The following is a 24,166-nucleotide window of genomic DNA, read 5'->3' on the forward strand; positions in this document are numbered from 1 at the left end:
TATGGATCAAAGTTTTAGTAAGAAAATTCAAGCAATTTTTTTTCAAAAAAGGAATTTTTCAAAAATATTTAAATATTCCTAATCCGAAATCATCATCAACGTAGTGACTTCCCATTATGTAGTAAAATAAGTACTATGTTTTAGTGGAAGTTATTTGGATTTCTTTTGAAAGCATTGATATCTTTTAACAATTACTAGTTGCTAAGCTTTTTATTCAATTGTTTCAATGCAGGTCTCATTCTTTATTTGATAGGTTTCATTTTCAAATTAATGAAATTTACATGAATTTCAACTAATAAGATAGTTTTTGAAACGAGAGTGATAGAAAGTATCATGCTAGACTGCTAGTGCTCCTCAATCTTCATTACTTGAAATATAACAACAATAAATGTGTTTTGTGTTTATATTTTAATAAAATAAACGTTTGGAAAATGTTAACCATGAAATACTAAAGTCGACACCAACACCTTTATATAAATAAAGGGTAGTAACGGAATATTTGTTTTTTTATTACATATTTTGACACATAATACTTAAATATGTAAAAAGTAAAAATAAAAGCATTAACGTACGAATAGAATTGTTGCATCGTGCCTTAAAAGCATTAAAGAAAAGGTGATTTGAGTTAAAAATGGTTAATAGTCTTGAAAGAAGCATGTTAGCAACTCTGTTAGGTCTAAAACATCCCTAATAATAGGATTATACTGTAGGATAGAATAGAGATTGCTTTTATCTCCCCTTGAAGTTAACCTAGTTATTGAAGTAAACTTTTTATGAAAAGAAGAAAGCGTAAGGTGCACTCTTTCACAGAATTAAATGTTACATACGTCAAACACTTTCATTGTCACCTACTCCCTACGAAGAAATTTGTGCCTTATTAATGAGCAAAATGCATTATTGTCTGGATTTAATTTCACTTTTGATTTTTCAACTATAATCCATGTATAACTTTGTTTCTTTAATAATTACTCGCATGATTTCTTTATTATAGGGGTCGGATAGCCTTTTTTACAATTAAAATCTTCTATTTTTTATTGCTATAAAATTTCAATAAATTTTCCTCTTTCTAAAATTATTTAATTTTCTTTTTTCATAAATTCTCTAAAAATTGAATTAATTATCATCTTAAATTATCTTTCGTTTAGAATTTACTGATCAAAGTACTATATTTTACCTTGAATTAAAAACCTCATTTCCATCTTCAAAATATTCACCCCACACTTTATGAAATATTTCGAATTTTATAATTTTTTTATTTCTTATCTTTCCATCTTAAACCCATCATAAACTTCAAATTATTTAAATATTTTTTAAAATTTTATATAAAAAATAACACAAGGAATCGAATGTAATAATTAAAGATAAAAGAACACAATTAACATGTTGTTCGATAACTTAGAGCATTTTAATTTTCGATCCAACTTGTTAGATATGAATTTCAAGATCAAATCAATGGTTTATAAAACTCATTTTACAAAAGAAGGGTCAGAATCTTTTTGCAAAATTCATTTTGTTGCAAACATAGTTTGTAATTGTTGGCCTAAGATGATGCACTTAATGACCATACAAACACTGTGTTTCTGTACATACTTCACAAAAATGTAAATTAATAGATGTTTCTGAACTTAAAATTAACCTATTGTTCGATAACTTAATATTGTTGAAGTATTACTTCACATTTAACAATTTGATTTAAGTTATACAACTTATTACTTATATAACATTTTTAAAATTCCTACATTATGTTCTCTCTCTTCATCACATCACTGCTTTATGTTATACACTTACCATGCTCCTCTCTTTTCTCTTCCTAACTATCTCTGTCTAGAAATTAATGTGAAATGTTATTGTATGAAAAACATTCATTTGATTTTGTTGTGTACCTGAACCCAAAGAAGTTATCATGCACTCTAAGCTATTTATAGCAAAAAAGAATGTGCGTATACGTGTGACTGACAATATCCATTTATTCATTTGAGTTTAGATGTAACCATTTCACTGTAAGTTATGAGACTTGTTTAAATAAACTTTTCTATAAACACTTTCAGGAGAAAAAATAAATAAAATGAAATAATCTTCAACATAAGCTAATTTTAATTTATAGAGAAATTTATTTGATTTTTTTTTCTTATTTTCTTCAACTAGAAGTGCTTATCCAAACAAGCTCAAAGTAATCTTTCAATAAAAGCTTGGGTATGCAACTTAAACGCATTAGGTTTACAAAGCAATTCTCTTACTAACCTAAGCAATATCCATACTTGTTTGCCAGGCATAGCTGGTTGATTATTTGTCAAACAATTATGTACTATTAGTTACACATTATAAATTTAAAAACAATTAACTATCAAATTATCAAGGTATCAATGCCTTGGATAAAGAATTTGTAACTCTATAAAAGGGTTTAAAACAACAGAAAAAGTTATCAGTCTTTGGTGGTGGTGGTGGTGCTACTCTTGGGTTTACATGCAGAGGAAGCAAATATGACAATAAAAATATACATATTAGGCAAAAGGCGTTTACGTTTGTGCCGAAACCACAATGAGAGCTCAAACAACTTTTTTCCTGCCTAAAGCACTCTAACTCACAGAAAGAATATAAAACTTCACTTAGAGAATCACACCTTCTCAAGCTTCTCTGTTTCTTGCTTTAGCACCAAAATGGATTGTCACATGTCCCCCCTCTATAAAGAGCTTGGCTCATCACAGATTGCTCTCGCCATGGCTCTTGCCAATCAAATTCAGCTCATAAGATGGATTTGCCCTCAATGTAGTGAATGTATCAGCCTGTAACTTCTTTGATATTACGAAGAGTTTAATTAGCTGGAACATTTATACAAAGAATAACATAATTCTTGAACAAAAATGTAATTCAAACATATGGCAGGCATGGAAGGCAAGCCACCAATTAATGCACATCCTCGGCAAGGGTCCATACCAAGCTGAAACACATTCAGATGAGAGAACAGTCACCAACTTTTCCTTTGAAATAGTAGAGGACAATTTAGTGAATTTACATAAGAATGCATTTCTAACCGTAATACCTGACTATAGAAAATACAAATACCAAAACAAGATATCCAACTTTGAACAGCCGCTTCTTTTTCTCCCAATATAGCTTATTGTAGATTTCAGTAACATCTGCTAAGTGCTCTCTTTTAATGTACCTGACATTAGCTTCCATGTCATGATTAATGAGGTGAATTATCTGAAAATGATGTGCATATGTAATAACAGCACATAATTACACAGATAAGTTGTTGAAATGCAATGCTTTATGGATTCCATTTATTATCTCATACAGGATTACACTATGCTGCAAATGTCCATTTTAATGCTAAAGATGTTTGAAATTTTGAATTCAAATTTGAAATCTAATTATCCAGATCATTTGAAGTTAATTGTATGTAAATGCAACCTATGCTTAACACAGATAGAAACAGAATATCATGGCAGAAGGGTTAAAAGTTAAATTTCCATCTCCAAAGAGTTTCAGACTATAAGGATCTAAGACTACAATGCAATTTCAAGTAGGAATAACTTCAAAAGTTATGCAATTCAAATTTTCATAGTCCTTGATTAAACAAGTTTGTAATCATGTCTTCAGTCTTCTAACTTATGAGTTGTCAGTCTTCTTGTATTCATTATATGTGTGTGTGTCAAAACTCAAAATTTGGGGGGGTTTCATCATAATTATGATCAGGGTCGTAAGTATCTTTTCAAGGGTTTCAATGTTATCCCTCAAATTACAACATTAAAACACTGGAAACTGTTCGAACAACCACTTGATGTTCATTCTTCTTCCAATTTTCAAGTGGCAGCATGAAAGGCTGGACAACACCCTTTAGTTAAAAATACCATTCGAATCCTGTAATCACTAATATTTTAGTCATTGTAAGCCATCAAATCACCCTAAAAACAATGTTTTACATCCAAAAATGTTAAACGCATTTATTCCATTCTATTGAGTTTTGCTTCAAGTAACCAGCATTTTCAACCCCTAAATCAACACAAAAATGCTCCGAAGAAGATTGAGAAGCCTACTGAAACAACATTCAATAATTTAAAACTAACAACTTCAGAATCAATAAAACACAAACTTTTTGAGAAGGAAAGGGGAAAAAAAACTTACAATCTCAGATTGTAATACAGGAAAGGGAGAGATAGCAGGAATATAAACCAATGCCCGGCTATAAGATTGGTGAAGCAGAAGATTCCATGGATGATGAACTCTGGTAAGACAACCTGGTTTATCCGAGACGTTGAATCGTATGGGTTGATATAATCAAATTCCAAGTCCACCAATAATATAAGCTGCAATAAAATTTTCAAGGGATGTCAAATTTGTTTCATAAACAGTAAGCAGCAATTTTGCTCATTTTCACGAAATGGATGGTAGACAACAATTAAGGTGCAAGTTCAAACTTTGAAGACATCAATGTAGTCTTTAATAAAGCGGGAGAAAAAAATACAAGCAGTATATCGTACTATCTCAAAGCTGCTTTTTTGTTTTTATTTATTTTCTTATAACAAGAGCATATTTTAAAAACCTGAGTTTTAAAACTTCTTCTGGAGTAGGAAAATTGTTGGAGAGCAATTTTGAAGGAACTAGGAATTCATACACATGACAATGATGACATTGCAAAGCTCCACCTATCCATTAGAAATGGCCAAATACAATGGTACTCAAACTAAAGTAAAAAGAAGAAAACCATTCATCTTTTACAGAGAAAATAAAAAGAAGCTTTCTAAATGATGGCCATTTTCTTTCTAAATGCATGCAGTCCTTGGTGTGTTTGGTTCATCTTATCTTATCCTAAGAAAATTATCGCGCTTTATTAAACTTTCGTAAGACAGATTTTAAAAATAAGCAATCATTTCCAAAATCAAATCATTTTTCCAAATAAATGGCTTACCTCCAGAAAATTGTTCTAAAATCTATACGCACAAGCCTAGGGTAAGCCGTAAGCCCTCAATACAAAAAAAAATAAAAATAAAAAATAAAAACATAAATATGAAAATGAAAACAAACAATTTTTACAATTAGAATTGAAATCTTATACATAAATATGAAAATGAAAACAAACATTTTTTACAATTAGAATTGAAATCTTATGCATGCAAATAAGAATTGAATAAAAAAATTGAAATAATCGGATTCAACCAGAATTTAAACAATGAAACTGTTGCTCTTTTTTTGATTCATAATGAAACTGTTGTTTAATTACTACTGCACAATTACGGTGATTAAAAATAAAAAGCAATAGAAGAATTGATATGATCCAATTAATTAATATTAGTAATTAATACCTGGTAACCGAGGATACATAGAAGGGTCAAAATTAGAACAAACGTTGAGATCCAATATAACACCTCCGCCATGACGCCCACCACTGCATGCCGTTTTCTACCTCTCTTCCTCGTACGCTGTTTTCCTTTCCTTAAACGGAGTTCCTTGTTTCGGGAAGCGAAATCTTAACATCAATTCTTTCGAATTTTCCCTTTATGTTCTTTTTTTGGAAAAAGGCTGTTTGATTTTTTTTGGGCCCAAGTATGTTGGCTGGTCCATTTTGCTTCATAGTTAATTTGGGCCGGGCGAAATTTATATAAATATATAATGGAGTTAAATAATAATAAAAAGACATCAAATTACTATTTTGGGCAATGTACGTCTGATAAATGTTTTTTTGGGTCAATATGATAAATGTTGAATTAAAATTTATAATAAAAATAAATATATAAATCATATTTTAGATTTACGATAAATAATTTGAATTGTCATATAGTTTTTTTTAATTAAGCTAAATTGCACTTTTTATCTCTATTTTTATGAATTTTAGTTCAATAAATTAATTTGGAGCATTTTATTTTAAATTATTAAAAATTTCAACTTTGCCTTCTATTTTAGTATAATTAATTCCTTAAATAATGTGTATCGATTTTATCCTGGAAAATCATTAGTGACCCAAATTAAATACTCTTTAAAAATACTAATTAAAATGGGTAAAGGATTAAAATATTTATTTAGAATTTTGAGATACTATTCAATATGTTAAAGAAAAATCTAAATTAGATTAAATAATTTTTTTCAGATATCGGATTGCATCCAAAACTGTTATAGAGCAAGCTTCTTTTCTTATCTAAATAGTACTCTCTTTTTCTTGCCAAACTTAAAAAGATTATTTTAACATAAAGAAATCTCGTAGGATGTTAATTTGTCTCATTCTACCGACACTTTACATTGGCAAAACGCTGCAATGTTACACCTCACCACAACTGCATTGCATTTGCAGCACCACTTTGAAATTTGTGCAAGGAGACAAACACGTATGGTTCTCACTTTATTACACATTACAACCCCTATCTCAAGTTGATTGCGCGTGCATACGTAATACGTTAGTGAAGCACTTCAAATGATGATCATAAAAATATGGCTTATATTATATCAATGGAAAAATTTATTTGGATACCATATAAAAAATGATTCATTCATATAACTGATAATATGATGTAATAAAAAAGAAAAATATAAAAAAAAATGGAATATGTCAATGACATGTTAGTAGCATTCGAGTGTCCAATATATCATTATCCTATCTCAAACCAAGTGCATACCAGCTCCGCTGCTTGTGTTTATAGTTTGCATTATCTTTGTCAAGTATAAAACATGGCAAAAACCATGCATTCCAATCTACTTGCTGTAAAAATTTAAATAAAGCAGAGAATGAACTTTTCACGATGAGTTAGTTTTTACTGCATTAATTGCTTCAAGATGAGTTACTATGAGATGGGCAGTCCAATGATCAAAGAAACTCCATTCCTTCAATGCTTGATGCAGGCTTTTCAGTCTAATAGTAAAAAGTTACTATTCATTTTTTCTGCATACAATGATATTGGTGACATTGAAGTTAAAATTTGTGGCTTGTATACACTTTAATTCCGTCACCACTAAAGTCACCTTACATTCATCATCTCAGATCTTAAGTATGAAAAATGTACAACTTAACTCCAATATTAAATACAATAGCAATTAATTTTTCTTGCAAATGTCAATATAGTTTTTATTGTGATCCTCAAAAATTGAGGGGAAATAACTAATCCTCTTAAGTAGAAAAAGTTTTGAGATGGTCAAGTGTGTTCATCTTTAATATTAACTATTTTAAACTTCCACTTTATACTAAATATATTACACTATGTTATTAAGGGTTAGGGTTAGGATGTCCTAAATTGAGTCTTGAGATGCCCATCCTTTCTTTTCCAACTCTAGTCGCAATGCCTGTCAATTAGAATATGTTTTCAAAACATAATAATAGTATAAAAAAATATACAGTATCAATTAATTATTAAGGGTCACATTGACTAATGCACTAAGAATTAATACTAGTTAAAAAATTCAAAATAGAAAGTTCTTGTTAGAAAACTCATTGAAAGCGCATAGAAAATCACAATAAAGATGCATTAATTACAGTTTGATATTTTTTTATTTTGAATTATTAATCAGTTTATTTAGAACATTATTTAGCATTTATCATTAATTAAAAATACTATAAGCAAGACTTCTAAAGAAGTTAATACAAATGACAATATATCAATGAGTGTATTTTAATTTAATTCTAACATCATATGCAAGTTTGTCTGGAAACACGATAAACCACGTTGAAAAAATCATAGTAACCTTAAACTACTAACTTATATGGCGAAAAATCATAGTGGAACACCGAGATTTTTGGAACCTAGCTGCAATTCCAAACACAGTATTAAATAAAAAGATATTGAATGAATGGTGAATTTTTACCTTGATTCTCTTTCTATTGACATGAAAATCAAAGTTTCCTAATCGGGATGCTGATCGATACTCCACGACCGAGTCCCTGTCTGGTGGGAACCAGAACTCAACATCATCCACAAACTGTTTAACATTAGGAGTTTTTTTTTAGACACCAACTTAATTTAGGAGTTGAAGAAAGAAATCAAAACAAAAAGTCCTTTTCAACCACATGAAATTATAATTAATGTGGTTCTTTAAACTTTATATAGGATAATTAAGTTTCCATATGAGAGTTACTCACATACCCCCAAGATTGGGCTTTGGTATTCCAATCTAAGATAGTCTTCTGTTCTTTCTACAATCCTTGGTGTAAAATTTTCTGGTAGTATTGTCGATTCTATCTGTAAAATAAAAAACAATAGTAACTGATTTTTGTAACTTTAATGATTTGAAAACTCATCAGTAGCTATAACAAACCAACTATAAATAGTCTTAATTATACTCCTATTGAGATACAAAAACTCAATACACTTTTTTAATAAGTGTTCTTAAGATACTAGTCAACCAATTTAAAATAAATAGTTTTTATATAACAGTATTGCCAGTGTAACTGTGATTTCTAATGTAATTAATCACGTGATTTCCTAAAAAAATTGTTTATTGATTCTTTAACTAAGTAGCTTAAGACTTAACATGATCCTAATTAAAATTACCACATCTATCAGTTCCTCCATTGCCTCTTCTCTGCTCACATGATCTTTCCTACCTTCAGGATTGTAGTTCCTGTAGAATAATCAATGTTCTCTTAATTAATAATCTATACCCAACATGTGATAATACATTTCCTAAGTTAAAGGCTCAATGCTCGGAACTTAGCTGAAGAGAAATAAAAAAAAAAAAAGCAAATTCAACATGAGATAATACATTTCCTAAGTTAAGGGCTCAATGCGCCCAACACGGCAACACCAATTGAACTTTCAATGGTTTTAAAATGTGATAATTAATTAAATTGTTCCATAAGCAACATTTTGCCAAATTGGTGTTAAAAAGTCAGTTATTTTGAAATTGAGTGAATTATACACTTTATCAAAATACAAATTTATGACAATCTGAAAAATTCTGGACAAAAAATAATTCATGTATTAATACCATACAAAAGTTTTATTTTATCATCTAATCATATTTTTTATATAGATAATAATTTTATTGATTTTTATAATAATTATTTTAAAAGTTATTCAGTGTAAAATTAAACTCAACAACAATATATATTCAATAACAAATTGCAGGCTTTGCAGCCAATTCAGATTCAGATAATATCATAAACCAAAGTTAAAACTTTAATAAATAAAAAAATAAAGAAGGAAATTTCACCAAGGAGGAGTGTAATGTGTGAGGTTAGTGACATTTTCAGATGTCGATATGCAGTTCTTAGTTGCCGGACATAGTGCTAATGCCGGTTGATTTTTCTGCACTCCAAGATAATCTGGCTTTTTGCCTCTGCAAAGAAGCATAAAATCCAAAATAATATATCCCCACATATTTCCAATAGAAAACACACATCAAAACTCAAAAGTTCTTAAAACTTGACAAGAATTTGCTATGAAGTAATCACATAAATCTTAAAGAAAAAGAGTTAATTTTACATAAAATTTCTCGAAATATTTTCAAATATTATAAGAATTAATTAAATTTTGGTCACCTATTCTCATTGTGAAAACAATAAAGCAGTGTACCTAAAGTTGAAGATGGCACCAATGGTTGCTAATTCTCCACTTTCCAGTATGAGCTCTCTTTAAGATAGGAACAATTCAAGGTCAAGCATAAATATAAATATATATTATACAATTCATGTGAGGTGGCAAATTAAAGGGAGAATCAGTGAGAACCTTCGTTTGATTTTATCAATGAAATTATCGTCATCCAGCTTCTGAGAGAGTTGAAATCGACGAGAAAAGGAACCCTTGTTGTTTTTTAATATGTGAATGTTGAAGTTGGAAAACGTGCTACAAAGTGTCATCGTTAGAAGCTGAATTGGGAAGGTGCCTTAGGTGCGAACCAATGCTAAAAAGCAAATTGGACTTTTTTCAAGTGTATGTGCGGGACAATGGGAAGTGGCATACACGTTGTGGATTTATTAGTTATTATAATTAAAACACATATACCAAAAAAATATTCTCTTTTATTATTTGTGTTAGAAAACGTGAGCGTTGATTAACTTATTGAAATTTTAATTTTTAATTACAATGAGTGATTATGGTTGATGTAAGAAAAATTTATATATAGAAAAATCAAATACAAATTCTTTTCTTAAATAAATTGTTCCCTCAGTGTATGAAAGCAATAATAAAATTTTAGACAACTGTGTCTATCGATTAACAAAATAATATTTTAATAATAAAATATCGTTGTATTAAAAATTAAAAGTATAAATTAAGATTACAGAGGAAGATGGGAATGGGGAAATCACAAAGGCTCCATTTCACACTCCTCTAATACTTTTCTTGAATGAAACACCTTGAGCATAAACTCTCCCTGCCCTGTTGTATCTATGCTTAACGTACATATCCTCACTTCCTCATTATATTCTTGTAATTTTTCAAATACTTTGTTGCTTGTTGCTTGTGAAGGATAGAAGTGACTTTATGTTGAAGAATACTTCATTTGTATCTAAGTATAATTAACAAACAAAAAATTGAACTTAAATATAAATAAAATTTTAATTATTTAATGATGATATCTCAAAAATATATCCTTCAATTAATGATATTCTATTTCCAGTGATTTCTTTCATTTTTGACATCAAATTTGAATGAAATATACTTTAGAAAAAAAAATATTTCTTAAATGCAAATAATATAATTAAATGATATTAGCTAATTTTCTTAATTAAACATATAAAGGGTTAATTGATTTTATTTATATTTAGTTTTGAAGGGAGTCTTTGAATTTTTTTTATCTCAGATTGAGATTGTTTGTTGTAGTTAGAAGTATAAAAAACATTTATTATAACCATAAGTGGTATGAATAATACTTTTTTTAAATTTGGTTAGTGAAATCTTTTTAAGATTGAAAGAGAACTAAATGTAACTTTTAAGTTAAGTGAAATACTATAAAAAAAAAATTGTGTTTTGTGCTTTTGTTTCTTTTATGTCTCACATTTTCTTTGAACGAAAACAATTCATGAACTTATTTTCTATCAAAGCTTTGTGAATTTCTTAAAAAATAATTTCAATGTTCATATATATACTATTCAACTTTTCTTCTGGCTAGTGTGTCTCTTTTGTGTCACCCTTAAGTTGTTAGTGATAATCATTTTGAATTCCTTTTTTTATTATTGTGACTACCATGTATAACATTAAATAAAATATTTTTACAAAAATAAAAAAAATATTTAGTGGTAGTAATTTCGAATCCACTTCTTGTGTGATTATTACAAAACCTTATGCTATTTGTGATAACTATTTTGAATATACTTATTTTTTATTATTATTGTGAAGACCTATTTCTAAAAGTGATTCCAAAAAATAATAATAAATGATAAAATGTTTGGTGATATGATATCCATTCGAATCCACCTCCTATTTGATTATTGCAAAGATCTTGTACCCACCCTTTCAAAAAAAAAAAAACAAATCTTGAATCCGGCCTTTTCATATTTTCATCATAATAATAGTAGCACTTATTAAAATTAACTAGAACACCAACATTTTCTAAAGAATTAATCTTGAGTTCTTCATTACATTGAAAGATATGTGGGAGCGAGAATCAAATTGTTGAGGCAAAATTGCATATTTATTTCTTAATATTTAGGTTTGATGACAAAATTATATACTTATTCCTTATTCCTTAATGTTCAAGCTTTCACAAACAGCCAAACTTATTTATTCACACTATATTATACACGATCTATTAATGCAACATTTTTTTTATAAAAATCTTATTTTAGTATTCCTTAATCAACACATTTTATACATTCATTAGTAGGATATTCAAAGTCAATTCTCTTATGTCATAATCACTCATTTCAGGTTTAATATGAAACATATGTGATCAGGTTATTTGTGACATTTGTGGAATCACCCAAAATCTCTGTCTTTCTCTAGCTCCCTCTCTTTTTTCTTTCTTCTATATATATAAAGTCCTATCTCTCACTTTCTCCTCCTCTTCCATATTTTTTTCCTCCTTTTCTTCCTCTTTCACAATGCTCCCTTACCATACCCTTGAAGGAGCACAAGTTGCACTAGGCAGAGGACTAACCCTTGCTGAGACAATATGGTTCAAATACTCTGCCAACAAACCTGATTTTGTTCTTCATTGCCACAACACTCTATTCTTGTGCTTATTTTACTCTATAGCTCCAATTCCTTTCGTATTAATGGAGCTTAGTGGGTATGAGAAGCTAAACAAACACAAAATTCAGCCCTCGGTTAAGAGATCATTCAAGGAAATGTTCAAGTGCTACAAAGATGTCATGGAGACCTTTGTCATTGCAGTTAGCCCACTACAGATAATTTCTTATCCCACCATCAAGGTATTCTCTCTTGTTTGTTTGTTTCATGCATTGTACTTGGAGTTTAATTTTCATATAACATTAATATAAAAAATTATACACTGTTAATCGATTAAAAAAATATTTTTGATGTATTTTTTAAAATAATTATTACAATATTAGCTATCTTATTATAAATAATATGATAATTTAGAATTAAATGATAATATAAATAATCTTATTGCACTGTGAATGTGTTTTAATTAAATCTTACATTTATACATCATGAACTTAGACTGATGAATAAATATTGAGCATTCATTGTATGGAATGAATAAATATTGTAATCTTCGAAGTTAGACGGATGATTGATGAATAACTTTTTTAACAACATATGTTTAACTAATTTAATCATCAAATTAAGATATTATCTTAATGATGCATACAACATGTAATAGACTAGAAATTGTGAATTTGTGAAGTTTTTATTGTTCTATTATCATGGTAATTGTTATTGTAACCTGTAAATAGCTAATATATTATTAAAGCTTGTAGAAGATAATTCCTATGAGCAAATTTTCAGCCCAGCAAAGAATATGTAGCTAACAATGAAGAAAACATAGAGGGGAAACCTAGTTTTTCGGTTAAAGACCAAAGTGAATTCGCATGGTTGAATTCAACTTTAAAAATTGTCAAACGATGAATATCATCGTGAATTCGGTGGTATTAATTAAAACATTCTTATTTCTTGCTAATAAAAAATGATTTTAATGTGTTTTTTTTTTCTAATTTTCTTGAAATTTTAACTTTAAAAACATGAAAAGCTATGCAAATAAGTGAGATTTAATGGTATCCATTAATATCTGAACACAGTGGTAAGGTATGGTGAGGTTTAATGGTATTCATTAATATCCAAACACAATGTACTATAGGGCTTAAATGGTACTGTATTAATTAATATCCAAACACACTAAAGTAAATTAATTGGACCTTGGAGTCTGAGCCGAGTGAAACAATTCAGCAGCGACCATTTAGCCAAGTGACAAATAGGATTAGGTCCTTTGTCGTTTCAAATATGTAACGTTGTAGTACTACATTATTTTTATATTCAAGTTACTTGTACCAGCAAAAAAAAAAGCATAGATTATTATATATTACGGTAAGTGTTTATTTTCACAATAATTATATTAAAATTATTAACAGTGATTTATAATTGGTTAAATTATAATCTTGATTTTTTTAATTTCTTAAATTTATGATTTTCATTTCTTGAATTTTAATTGTAATATTTCACAATCTTATAAATTGGTAAGTTTGATTTTCCTATATATTATTAATAAATAATTTTAATTAATTAAATTATTAAGTTAATTATAAACTAATTATTAAAATTTTGAATAAAAATTATCAAGCTTAATTTTTTATAATACTACATTCCGTCTAATAATTAAACAAAAATTATTAATTATTAGAAAGCTTGAATAAAAATTATTAATCATTAAAATTAATAATCTTTTATTCAAGCTTTCTAATGATTAATAATTTTTATTTAATTTATAATTAATGTAATATCTCTAATTAGTCGAGAAGTTGGGTTTGGAGATCTTATGTATTGAAATTTTCAGTAAAAGAGAAATACATATAATAAAGTTAAAGGTTAAAAATTAGTTAAATTATACTTTTAGTTATTTCATTTTTTATTAAATTTAATTTGATCTTTTATCTTTAAAAAAAATATTTTTAGTCATTTTTTAGGTACTACCTCCATCTTTTACATAGGGTTTTCTTAGGAATTTATTTGATTTTATTATAAGATCTCTATATTGTCTCTTAAATTTAATCTTTATTAAAATAATTTTGATTAGTTCACAATTTTTTTGTAGTCAATAAATAATGAATGTGGTAAATTAATAAAAAAATATCTGGCTTATTATATTGGAGAAGATAACTGGCTAAAGTTGCAATTATTTTAGAAAGATAAAATTCTCTTTTTCATAAAAATGAAAAAAAGATAAAATTATTTCTTTCTCTTGGAAAGCAGACGGTTTAATTAATTAAATTAAAAAAATGAGATGATTAATCCTAACAATTTTAGAAAGATAAGAAAAATAAAGAACACCTGGCATACAATACTGCATGTCTGCATGCATGATGCAATTATTAAATATGCACATGATGCAACCGCAGAATGACAGTGCCACAGTGGGAGAAATAAAAGATGACGATGGTGCGATGGGATTGAGACTTTTTATTTTATTTTATTTTATTTTACATCTTTATCCTTTTAAAGGTTGAGAAATACCATTTTTCTTTACACCTTGTGAAGTCTTGACTATTGAGGGAGGGAAAGGATATCCTCTATATTAAATTACAGCAGCATTTGCAACACTAAAATTTTTATTAGTCAATTTTAGTTTTAAATTATATATTTAACCACATTAAATTTATTCTTTATTAAAATGTTATACAAATACTTCTACCAAAATAAAACACAAATAATGCACTGCACCCGACACCACTTTACGTATGCCGTCACCCGTTCTTTTGCAACAGAAATCATTAAGTATATCAATTTACACGCAAATATTTTCAATAAAAAAATCACCACCTCTCATACCCCCCACAATCTTTTTCAATATCAATTGAGATTCGTAAGCATTAACTAGATATGAATATTTCTCCAAAAGAGCTATATATCAGTAAGTAAACAATGTATCTTCGGAAATCCAAAACAATTATAACCACCACAAAATTACTGTAAACTTCATATTGTAACAACTTTTTAAGAAAAAAAAATCATAATAGCTACCAATTTGCACAAAAAATGGTTGTATATATTAAAAAGAGCTTTGAACCAACTATCAAAATCGATGTCAGCACACTTTGTCCAAGAGCTTTCATTGGTAACTAAAGGCCAACATGCATCCCCAATTGTGTCTTGCACATTTTATATTAAACGTGTTAGTTATGAAAAATATAGTATTCTATTAGTTTTATTTAATGAAAACACACAAAGAATTTACCTAAACATTCTCAAAATCCTTGAAAACAAATTATTCTCTAATCTACTGCAGAAGATATGCACTTTGAGGGAGGGGACGTGCCTTGTCCCTGCCAATCATGTTTATAATTTTAGTTAACTTATTTTTTATTTTACCAACTTATAAGTTTGTTTGAAAAAATAGAGATATTTAACAAAAATAAAATTTATAACCATTATATAAATGCTGGTTGAAGTACATTTGGGCTTAAAACTTTTTTTTTTATCTTTAATAATTTTTATAAGCAAGATATTTTATTAAAATGAAACAACAACACAAGATTTGCAGAGATTTAGAATTACAAGGGATAAATAAATGCAAGAAAAAAAAAACTAAGATGTTTACCCAAAGAAAATGCTCATCCACTTAAAAGGTTGCAGTTTACATATAATGAATCCACCCCATCTCTGAATAATAATAAACTACAAGAAAATCCACGTACTGGATTACCAAATCTATATGTTCCATACTTTAATAAAATTTGGTGTTGCCTATCTTCTTTTAATATTAAATTATTTATTTTAATAAAGTATTCCCTTCCGTTATAGAAAGTGCTCATCTGACTCCTAACACAATTTGTTTGTTTTATGCATTTTTTTAATGATCTTTTTCTTAATTTTAGATTTTTTGTTTATCTTTATAGTTTATTATATATGTTATGCATTTTTTTGTTTTTTTATTTTATTTGCGTTATAATAGTGGCTGGATTTTTAAAAAAAAATTCCCACAAATTTTTTCAGTGGATTGGGATCAGAACTGGTTTGTCATTGCCATCAGGCTGGGAGTTATTTTGGCAATTATTTATTTACTTTGTCATAGAAGATTTTTCGAATTATTGGATTCATAGGATGCTCCATTGCAAGTGGGCATTTGAGAAGATTCACAAGGTTCATCATGAATATGTAGCACCAATTGGGCTCTCAGCACCTTATGCCCATTGGGCCGAGATAATCATATTGGGTATCCCCTCGTTTCTAGGCCCAGCACTGGTTCCTGGGCATATAACAACCTATTGGCTATGGTTCATTTTGCGACAGCTAGAAGCCATCGAGACTCATAGCGGGTAAAACTTTGATTTTCTCAAGTAACTACAATTCTATAAGTATAATCATGATTAAATTATTTTAATTAATATGATTAAAAATGATAAATTAATATTCATTTTTCAGTTTAAAATTTTTAAACCATTAACCAATTTTCTTGATATAATTTTTAAAGTATTATTGTAAAAACTAACAAAGTTACCATATATTATCAATATTTGTCATTAAATGGCACTGCAAATAACCTTTATAATATCAATGCATATATAATTTATTCTTCATTTAATGTTTCAAAAATATCAAATTTCAATGACTATGATATATGATATTCATTTGAATAATATTTATAATGTCTTAGACTAACAATTGGTGTAATATTTGAAATATATGATTATTGGTTAATGGTAATAGATATTTATGTGTAATTGAACATTCGGTTGGAGATATACAATGAGTGAAATACGTTTTTCTATTAAAAAATACTGTTTTTGCAAATGATTTTGAAAAGATTTTTAATACTACAATAGCACTAAAAATCTTAACACATGTAAGTCTTGTATTGTTATTTTGACATTTTTTTTGTGAAGCACTCGTTTTAAAAAATGCTTCATAAAAAAATGGAGTGAAAAAAGTTTTATTGATAAGCTGGGAAATTTGAAAGAAACATAGACATATAGTGCATATGAACAATTTGCATATCTTTATATATTGGATATTTCTTGTTTCTGACCTAAATTTTCCTTAACATCACATACACACCACGTTTTCTTTTTTAAATCTTATTCATATTGTTACATGTTAAAAGGTATGATTTTCCTTGGAGTCCCACAAAATATATACCATTTTATGGAGGGCCTGCATACCATGACTACCATCACTACGTTGGTGGAAAAAGTCAAAGCAACTTTGCCTCAGTATTTACCTATTGTGACTACATTTACGGGACCCATAAGGTAACCTTAATATTTTTAAATAATTGGTTTAAGCATTAGTTACAAATTATAGTATCTTTTATTCTACTTTTAAGGGTGAAAGAATTGTTCATAGGAATTATTCAATATTTCGTATAAGTATAACCCATCACTATAACGAGACTACTATATATACCTTATTCTGCAGGGGTATCAATATCGGAAGCAGATGCGCAAGAAAAATTCTACTGACACCTTCATTGCCCAAAATTACAAGATGGATGGATAGCTGATTTTGATATTTCTTCTATGTTCACATCCAACATCTTAAAATTCAGACTAATTTACTTATAAATTCATCTGCTTTATATATTTTATTTTTGTACACCTATATATCACTATGTACTTTTATATGTTTCGTGCTACTTAGCCTCAATAGATTAGCCTAGTTAAGGTCCAATTCTATAATGCTATATCTATCCATACATTTATTAATTGGCCTTCTATATTGCAACATTTTGATTTTAACTATATTTACGTTTATATTTAACACAACACAAAATTAAATTGTACGGTTCAGATTTTCTACATTTCGGCTTAAACCCTTTATGTGAAGTTTGATTCTTATACAACATTTTTTTTTATATATGTTGCTTCTAAAAATTAATATAGACTACCATATTAAACATTAATCTTTTCTATTTTTACTGTATCTAGGAGTCTAGGGAGGCCACTGCTATCGTAACGAGGGAGACAGCCTCATTGGGGTATAGGGATTGTAATTTGTAATAGAGAAGGAAATTAGAAAGGGAAAAATATCTTCTTTACTGGAATATCTTTTTTTTTAAAATTTTTTAGGGGTGGTTTCTTATTTTTCAGCTATAAATATCAAATAAATAAATAATCATGTCTTACTTTTCAGTAAGTACCCCATAATTAATCTAAAACCACTGCTTCTTGTTTTTACAGAACCTGAAAACAGCTCCATTTAGTAGTTGGGTTGTTGGCTTGCATTATAGAAAGATATTAAGATGTGCAGTGACTTTGGTTGCAGTTTGTGCAGTTATTTTCCGATACAACCATTTCCTAATTTCAAAATTAAATGGAATAATGCCCTTATAATTGTGCTGAAAATATGAAAATGTTTTTTTTTTTCTTCTTTAAATGACAAACTGTAGCCACTAGCAACATGTCCATTATGTTCTCTTCCAAAGTTCTACAAATAAACTATTCTCGCATCACACTTCACCATTCACGTCAGCCTCACTAACACAACGAAAACCAACAACATTATCTCTCTGTCTATATAAATTATTAGTCAAAAAATTCGGAAAGATACAGAGTCTGAGCAGTAGCAGCAACTGAAGGGATTGCATCATTTCAGCTCATCCTTGTTTCTCATTCAACTTTTCAATGATACCATGCAGCTCTAAAAAGTTGTGAAGTGACTGAACCAACTATGAAGAGACCAAATCCCAGAACTTTAGAAGCATCTCTCTTTAACATAATTAGTGTCAGCGCGTGCAAAGGCATACTAATGGTAGCATTCCGGGCACTAGCATAGTGGCTTAGGATGCAGGGATAGATGGAGATGCCCATAACTTCACTTTCTTGTCAGCACTGGCTGTGGCTAAAACCAAAACTTGTTCATTTCCTGCAAAAGGCACCACAACCACAACGATTAAGATAACAAAATTACAAGCTGGTTAGCATAAGATAAACCTTATAGGCATCATAATATATATAATCACAACTAAGAACAATGTCATCTTAAATCAAATTCATTGTATGTTACCTAATTTATTTTGCAATATCTTCTAATACTGATTAGAAAACAAGATACAAGAAACAGATTTGGCAATAATGGAAATTTCTTGAGAAAAATAAATTAGGTAAAGAACCAAAAGCAATGGAGTCAAATTAGTAGCTTACCCATTGGAATAGTTTTAGGAGCCCATGAAATGCATGAAATGTCACCTGCGAGTGAAGAAAATAATCAAGGACTTGAAGATGGCAGATAGAAAATAACTTAAAGGAAAAATCAAAGGGTGGATGCTTGGACATACTATCATGGGCTTTTTCAGCTGTATCCAGAACCTTTCCAGTCTCAACACATAACCACTGCAATGTGGAACCATGGGTCGCAGCCAAAAAATTTCCATCAGGGGAAACACTCATGCGATCATAGTGCAATGTAGTACCGGAAGAATCATGAAGAGGAATTGGGAACACCTTTAGCGTCTTTGGATCCTCATCAAGATGATAGCGAACTTCAGGACAGAAGGAGAATAAAGGTGAGAGGAGTTGAATTAATTAACAACCTAGTCCTTAAGACAGCACATATGAACATTTCAGACCCCATGGAGGTAAGAATACCCTTAATTGATCAAATACCAAGCACATTTATCAGGCCAAATAAAATAACATGCAAAAGAAAAAATGCTCATTTTCAGTCATAGAATCTCATCAGTACTGTTTGAATTCTTCATTAATATACCACATATCTTGTCTAGAACCATTAAAACTATTTGCAACTGCAGGTCGGCATCAAGTGTTTGCTAGAAAAAAAATAAAATTCGGTAAGTAAAAAATAATCATCTTTCAAAATTTGCTTACCATTGATATTCCATATTCTCATTGAACCATCCTTGGATGCAGTGATTATTTGCTCAGAGTTTGGCGTAAAGCATAACCAAGTCACAGCACTCTGACACACAAGCAATAAACATATAAATCATAGTCAAAAAGATGATAATAGGAACATCATCTTTATTATTTTTGTTTAAATTGTAAATTTCTCTCTCACACACACACATAGAGAGAGCTAATATGCTTGCATGTAAAAATAGACCATCTTTATTCTTTTGTTTAAATTGAAAATCACACACATGTGTGCACATCATGCTCATGAAATTTCCATTAATCCAAGATATTCTAATGTAATACATGAAAATATAAGACTGTACTGCATCATGAAAATTAATGTATAATATACCTCTTACATAAACAAAAATGCAATGCATTTGAAGGAAAATATAGTCTTTAAATTTTTTGGCTTGAAAAGTCTATATATGTAAAAATGGGAGCTTAAACTAAATTTTAAATAACTCAAAATAATAATGCTAATATTAAACCTTATGCCCCTTAAGCTGCATAACATTTAAAACTTCCTTCACAGATCCATCCTTTGCATATACAATCTCCCAGATCTGCCAAACATAGTAAACAAGAAAAGGTGGAGAATACATTAAGGAATCTTTTAAGAACAGAAGCAGTAACATTCTGATAAAAGTTGTCAATCAGAAAATATAATAAAAGGCACATTTATGATACTAGTGATGTATTGAGAGGCTCCCTGAGGTCATCTAACAAATTATTAGACAACTGTATTAATCTCTATTCATGTCAAAGATGAACTAAAAGTGGTTGTAGTATTAACCTCAGTTTGATATAGCTTACAATGTTAACGCTCCACTAATTTCAGTTACAAACCACACAAATCAAGCATTCAAAGGATATTTAATTTAATTGATGGCTTTCACAAGTTGTACAGTGTAGTTTCAAGGGATATATACTTGCCACTATATTGGTTCTGGAGTAGGCAAATTTATTGAAAGATTACAAACAAAAATTGAGGATTAACCATTTTGCTGATCATTACACACAGCTTTCCTTGACAAGCTAGTCCTATGATCAGTTGCGTTACTTTAACAGGCTATTATCTGAAGCTATTCTGAATTTTCAATTGAACTGGAACATCACTTTTTTTTATTTGTCTAAAGAGATCCATGCACTGCCTTAAACATTATGTGTCATCCCCTAACAGACTCACAGCTACATGTCAGCAACTCATCCTAATATACCCAAAGAGTCACAAGGGTACATGTCAGGTTTGTGGGTCGGGTTCAACCCAACGAGTCACCCAATGGCTTAAATAAGGAAGGGCCTGGGTTTGATGAGTCACACAATCAAGGGTGCATGAACACTGCTTACCACCATGACAAAAGCTTAAGCTATTAGCAAAGGCACAACTTCAATGAGCAATATTTATAGCAGCATTGTACCATAAACTTCAGACAAAAAAACATACAATAGAAATGAAGAATATCTCTTTCTAATCGGTTGACATATTTGCCATGTTGCTTGTTCCCTTTTTTAATTGATTTGTAACAAATACAAGAGAACATATTTCAAGGCCAGCACCAAACGGATGATGGGCGCAGCCTTGCTGATGAGGTGATGATACTGACTAAATCTGGCATTCAACCCTAGCTACTAAGAAATAAGGCATTAAGCTTAAAGGCTACCTCTTACTGAATAGTACTAGTTGTGTCTATGTGTTTCCTTACATTAAGATGTATTAGTAACTCAAAATAAATTAAATAGATTTGCACATTAAAGCTAACCTTCACATCGGCAGTAAATGCTGCAGCTGCAATAAAACGACCGTTGGGTGATATAGTAGCCATGTTATTTTTCAATTGATTTGTATCGACATGCCCAACACTCTTCCCAGTTTTTCCATGCCAAAGAATGATGTCAGTCCCTGAATAAAAAATCAAATTTAGAACAGGTTGTAGAAAGCCATCATCAAGCATTAAATCTCAGCATAAAGACAGCAACAGTAATTTCATTAGCAAATTAAAATAAAAGTACAATACAGTGCATTTGATTTAGTGAACAGCATAAATCTCATGCCAGATCCAAATTTTATTTAACAATTTAATTTTTCTTACTCAGAAGTGCCTCATTAGGTGATGTAAGACAGCATTGATAGATGAGACCTTTGCAGTATTTAGTTGTCAAATAAATATGTAGGTTTAGAGAAGCAAAGGCAACATAATTTCATCAGCAAATGTATACTCTATTTAATTTGTAGACCTTTACCCGTACAAGCATTTCTTTTTCCACAACCTACTTCTAATTAAAATTGAAATTCCCTTCACAATTGCCGCATACTATTAGGTGAGAAGACCCTGAATCTGAATATATAAATAAATTATGACAGAACAATTTCTTCATAGATTCTAATGGGGAATGATGTCGTAAAGATACCTTCTGAACACGAGGCAATAATTGTACTTCCATCAGCAGTGCCATAAGTTGCAGAGGCTCCAAACATAGTAATTATTGACTTCTTATCATGAACTTTGTGATGCTCCCACTTAATTTCGGGGAGAGGAAGCTTTGCTTGTGGTTTGTCTTCAGATGTTTTAGGTTTCTCTTCTCCATACATGTATAATGAACAACCGGACAGAGTATAAGACGCCACAACAATGGAGGATGCATCATCGGAAAATGCAACTGCCGTTGGATGACCGCCGGCAGGCAAATTAATCCTTAGAAACCTGCAAAAAGAGTTGAGAGAATAAAAGTCATGCATTCGAAATATGATTGACATCGATTGAGTTGACATGCATATGTATCCCCTCTGCTAACAAAACTAACATTCTAAAACAAACTAACATTTGCCTATCAAATAAATAAAAAATCAAGAGGCTCTTGAAATTCACATACTTGAAACTTTTACTCGAAGCATCATCCAACTTGAATACTCTCACAACTCCATCAGCGCAAGCTGTTTGCAAGACAATATAAAGTAGGAATGTAAGAAACAAGTTTCACAAAATGCTTAACTGCTTGTACAAGTGAAAATAAATAAATAACAGAAAGGAAATTAGGAAAAACAATGATGCATGAAAAATACATGTTATTGTGATCTAAAAATACAATTAAATACAATATATGGTCAAATACCAGTTGCCAAATTTCGTCCATCGCGGGAGAAGCATACCCCTGTCACTGCATCACCATGACCCTTCAAGGTATTCAAATCCAACGGATGGTGACGCTTGTTTTGATCCTAAACAAAAAAAAGAGGGGTCAAGCCAAGCTAAAAAATCAAACTTTAAAATAAATCAAATTCTTAAAACCAAAAAAAAAAAAAAAAAAACCCACACCACAAAAGCAACAACCTAAGACTAACAAGTAAGGATTGGAACACACCTTGTCGGAGGAATGGGGTTTGGAGAGAGGCTTCTTGGGAGGGGGTTTGGAAGACACGAGTTTGGGATTCGAATTTGAATTTGGATTTGGATCGGCGATGGATCGGATTTCGGATTGGCGCTTGCAGAAGTAGGTGTTGAAGATGAGGAAGGCGATGATGGCACCCAAGAGAAGCGACAGCGCTACAATGGGTAACGCTGGATCCATTGTCAGAGTGAAGGCACAGAACTGAAGACGAAGAAGGGTTTGGTTTTTGTTAAGGTTTGGGAACTGCTCTGCTGTTGCACTTGCACACGTGGATTCTTAATGAACTGTATCACATTTGCACGTCATGCGTTCCTACTATGAAGCAACATCGAACTCATCTTCATGCTAAGATACCCCTTAATCTCTTATCACATTAAATTCTTTTTTTGATAAATTTTGCAGTGTTATATTATTTTTTTATATTTTTTAAATTTTTAGGTAAATCTCATTTTAAGATTTAAAACCATTTTCATAGGTCTCACAATAAATCTACTTTATAATATTTACTTACAATTTATTTTAAAATAATTACTTATATTTTTATTTTCAAAAAAATTAATTCAAAAATACAAAATTTATTAATAATTAAAATATTTATTATCAATATAATTTAAACTTACGATAATACATAAAATTGATCGGAAAAAAATACAAACATCAATATTGAACAATAAAAATTAAATTTCATCATTAATATGACTGAAACTAGGCATGACAAGTGGTTTCCCTCCCACGGGGATCGACCTAGACCCATCCCGACTTTGATAGGAAAAATCAATTGAGAAAGTTAGTTTCTAGGATGAAATCATGTATAGCGGTCCATGCCTCAATGCTATTGTGATATAATAAATATTTTAAATTAATAGTTTTTATTATCAGTTT

General features: G+C 29.7%; 4 protein-coding genes across 4 annotated transcripts; 1 reads left to right on the plus strand and 3 right to left on the minus strand.

Moving 5' to 3' along the window:
* Window positions 1–2,257: 2,257 nt before the first annotated feature.
* Window positions 2,258–5,485, minus strand: LOC114425680 (protein cornichon homolog 4-like). Its single transcript, XM_028392629.1, has 4 exons — window positions 5,307–5,485; window positions 4,129–4,310; window positions 3,041–3,163; window positions 2,258–2,938 (listed from the first exon to the last, which is right to left on the minus strand). Exons 1-4 carry the CDS (start codon window positions 5,376–5,378, stop codon window positions 2,905–2,907), a joined length of 411 nt encoding a protein of 136 aa, XP_028248430.1. The 5' UTR covers window positions 5,379–5,485; the 3' UTR covers window positions 2,258–2,904.
* A 1,513-nt stretch (window positions 5,486–6,998) lies between these two features.
* On the minus strand, window positions 6,999–9,846 carry LOC114425625. Its single transcript, XM_028392561.1, has 7 exons — window positions 9,654–9,846; window positions 9,501–9,557; window positions 9,139–9,264; window positions 8,478–8,547; window positions 8,070–8,165; window positions 7,792–7,905; window positions 6,999–7,272 (listed from the first exon to the last, which is right to left on the minus strand). The coding sequence occupies exons 1-7, from the start codon at window positions 9,782–9,784 to the stop codon at window positions 7,219–7,221; spliced, it is 648 nt and encodes a 215-aa protein (XP_028248362.1). The 5' UTR covers window positions 9,785–9,846; the 3' UTR covers window positions 6,999–7,218.
* Window positions 9,847–11,910: 2,064 nt separating this feature from the next.
* LOC114367510 (methylsterol monooxygenase 1-1-like) lies at window positions 11,911–17,689 on the plus strand. The gene is made up of 4 exons (XM_028324700.1): window positions 11,911–12,298; window positions 16,038–16,360; window positions 17,146–17,293; window positions 17,460–17,689. Exons 1-4 carry the CDS (start codon window positions 11,969–11,971, stop codon window positions 17,538–17,540), a joined length of 882 nt encoding a protein of 293 aa, XP_028180501.1. The 5' UTR covers window positions 11,911–11,968; the 3' UTR covers window positions 17,541–17,689.
* A 684-nt stretch (window positions 17,690–18,373) lies between these two features.
* On the minus strand, window positions 18,374–23,585 carry LOC114425281 (transducin beta-like protein 2). Its single transcript, XM_028392146.1, has 10 exons — window positions 23,258–23,585; window positions 23,009–23,114; window positions 22,769–22,829; window positions 22,307–22,599; window positions 21,658–21,797; window positions 20,386–20,460; window positions 19,868–19,958; window positions 19,318–19,521; window positions 19,184–19,228; window positions 18,374–18,905 (listed from the first exon to the last, which is right to left on the minus strand). The coding sequence occupies exons 1-10, from the start codon at window positions 23,462–23,464 to the stop codon at window positions 18,820–18,822; spliced, it is 1,308 nt and encodes a 435-aa protein (XP_028247947.1). The 5' UTR covers window positions 23,465–23,585; the 3' UTR covers window positions 18,374–18,819.
* Between the last annotated feature and the right edge of the window lie 581 nt (window positions 23,586–24,166).

This window comes from Glycine soja, chromosome 9, assembly GCF_004193775.1.
Source record: "Glycine soja cultivar W05 chromosome 9, ASM419377v2, whole genome shotgun sequence".
NCBI lineage: Eukaryota > Viridiplantae > Streptophyta > Magnoliopsida > Fabales > Fabaceae > Glycine > Glycine soja.

Coding starts and splice junctions, on each gene's coding strand:
- LOC114425281 (XM_028392146.1), bottom strand. CDS start 23,464: ATGGATCCAGCGTTACCCATTGTAGCGCTGTCGCTTCTCTTGGGTGCC. Junction 21,798..22,306: donor TATTGCCTCGTGTTCAGAAG/GTATCTTTACGA, acceptor TTTTTTATTCAG/GGACTGACATCATTCTTTGG. Junction 18,906..19,183: donor TCCTAAAACTATTCCAATGG/GTAAGCTACTAA, acceptor TGCCTTTTGCAG/GAAATGAACAAGTTTTGGTT.
- LOC114425625 (XM_028392561.1), bottom strand. CDS start 9,784: ATGACACTTTGTAGCACGTTTTCCAACTTCAACATTCACATATTAAAA. Junction 8,548..9,138: donor ACACATTACACTCCTCCTTG/GTGAAATTTCCT, acceptor ATTATTCTACAG/GAACTACAATCCTGAAGGTA. Junction 7,273..7,791: donor TCAATAGAAAGAGAATCAAG/GTAAAAATTCAC, acceptor TCTAATTGACAG/GCATTGCGACTAGAGTTGGA.
- LOC114425680 (XM_028392629.1), bottom strand. CDS start 5,378: ATGGCGGAGGTGTTATATTGGATCTCAACGTTTGTTCTAATTTTGACC. Junction 4,311..5,306: donor TATGTATCCTCGGTTACCAG/GTATTAATTACT, acceptor ATTTTATTGCAG/CTTATATTATTGGTGGACTT. Junction 2,939..3,040: donor TTTGTATTTTCTATAGTCAG/GTATTACGGTTA, acceptor AATGTGTTTCAG/CTTGGTATGGACCCTTGCCG.
- LOC114367510 (XM_028324700.1), top strand. CDS start 11,969: ATGCTCCCTTACCATACCCTTGAAGGAGCACAAGTTGCACTAGGCAGA. Junction 12,299..16,037: donor TTTCTTATCCCACCATCAAG/GTATTCTCTCTT, acceptor AAATTTTTTCAG/TGGATTGGGATCAGAACTGG. Junction 16,361..17,145: donor GCCATCGAGACTCATAGCGG/GTAAAACTTTGA, acceptor ACATGTTAAAAG/GTATGATTTTCCTTGGAGTC.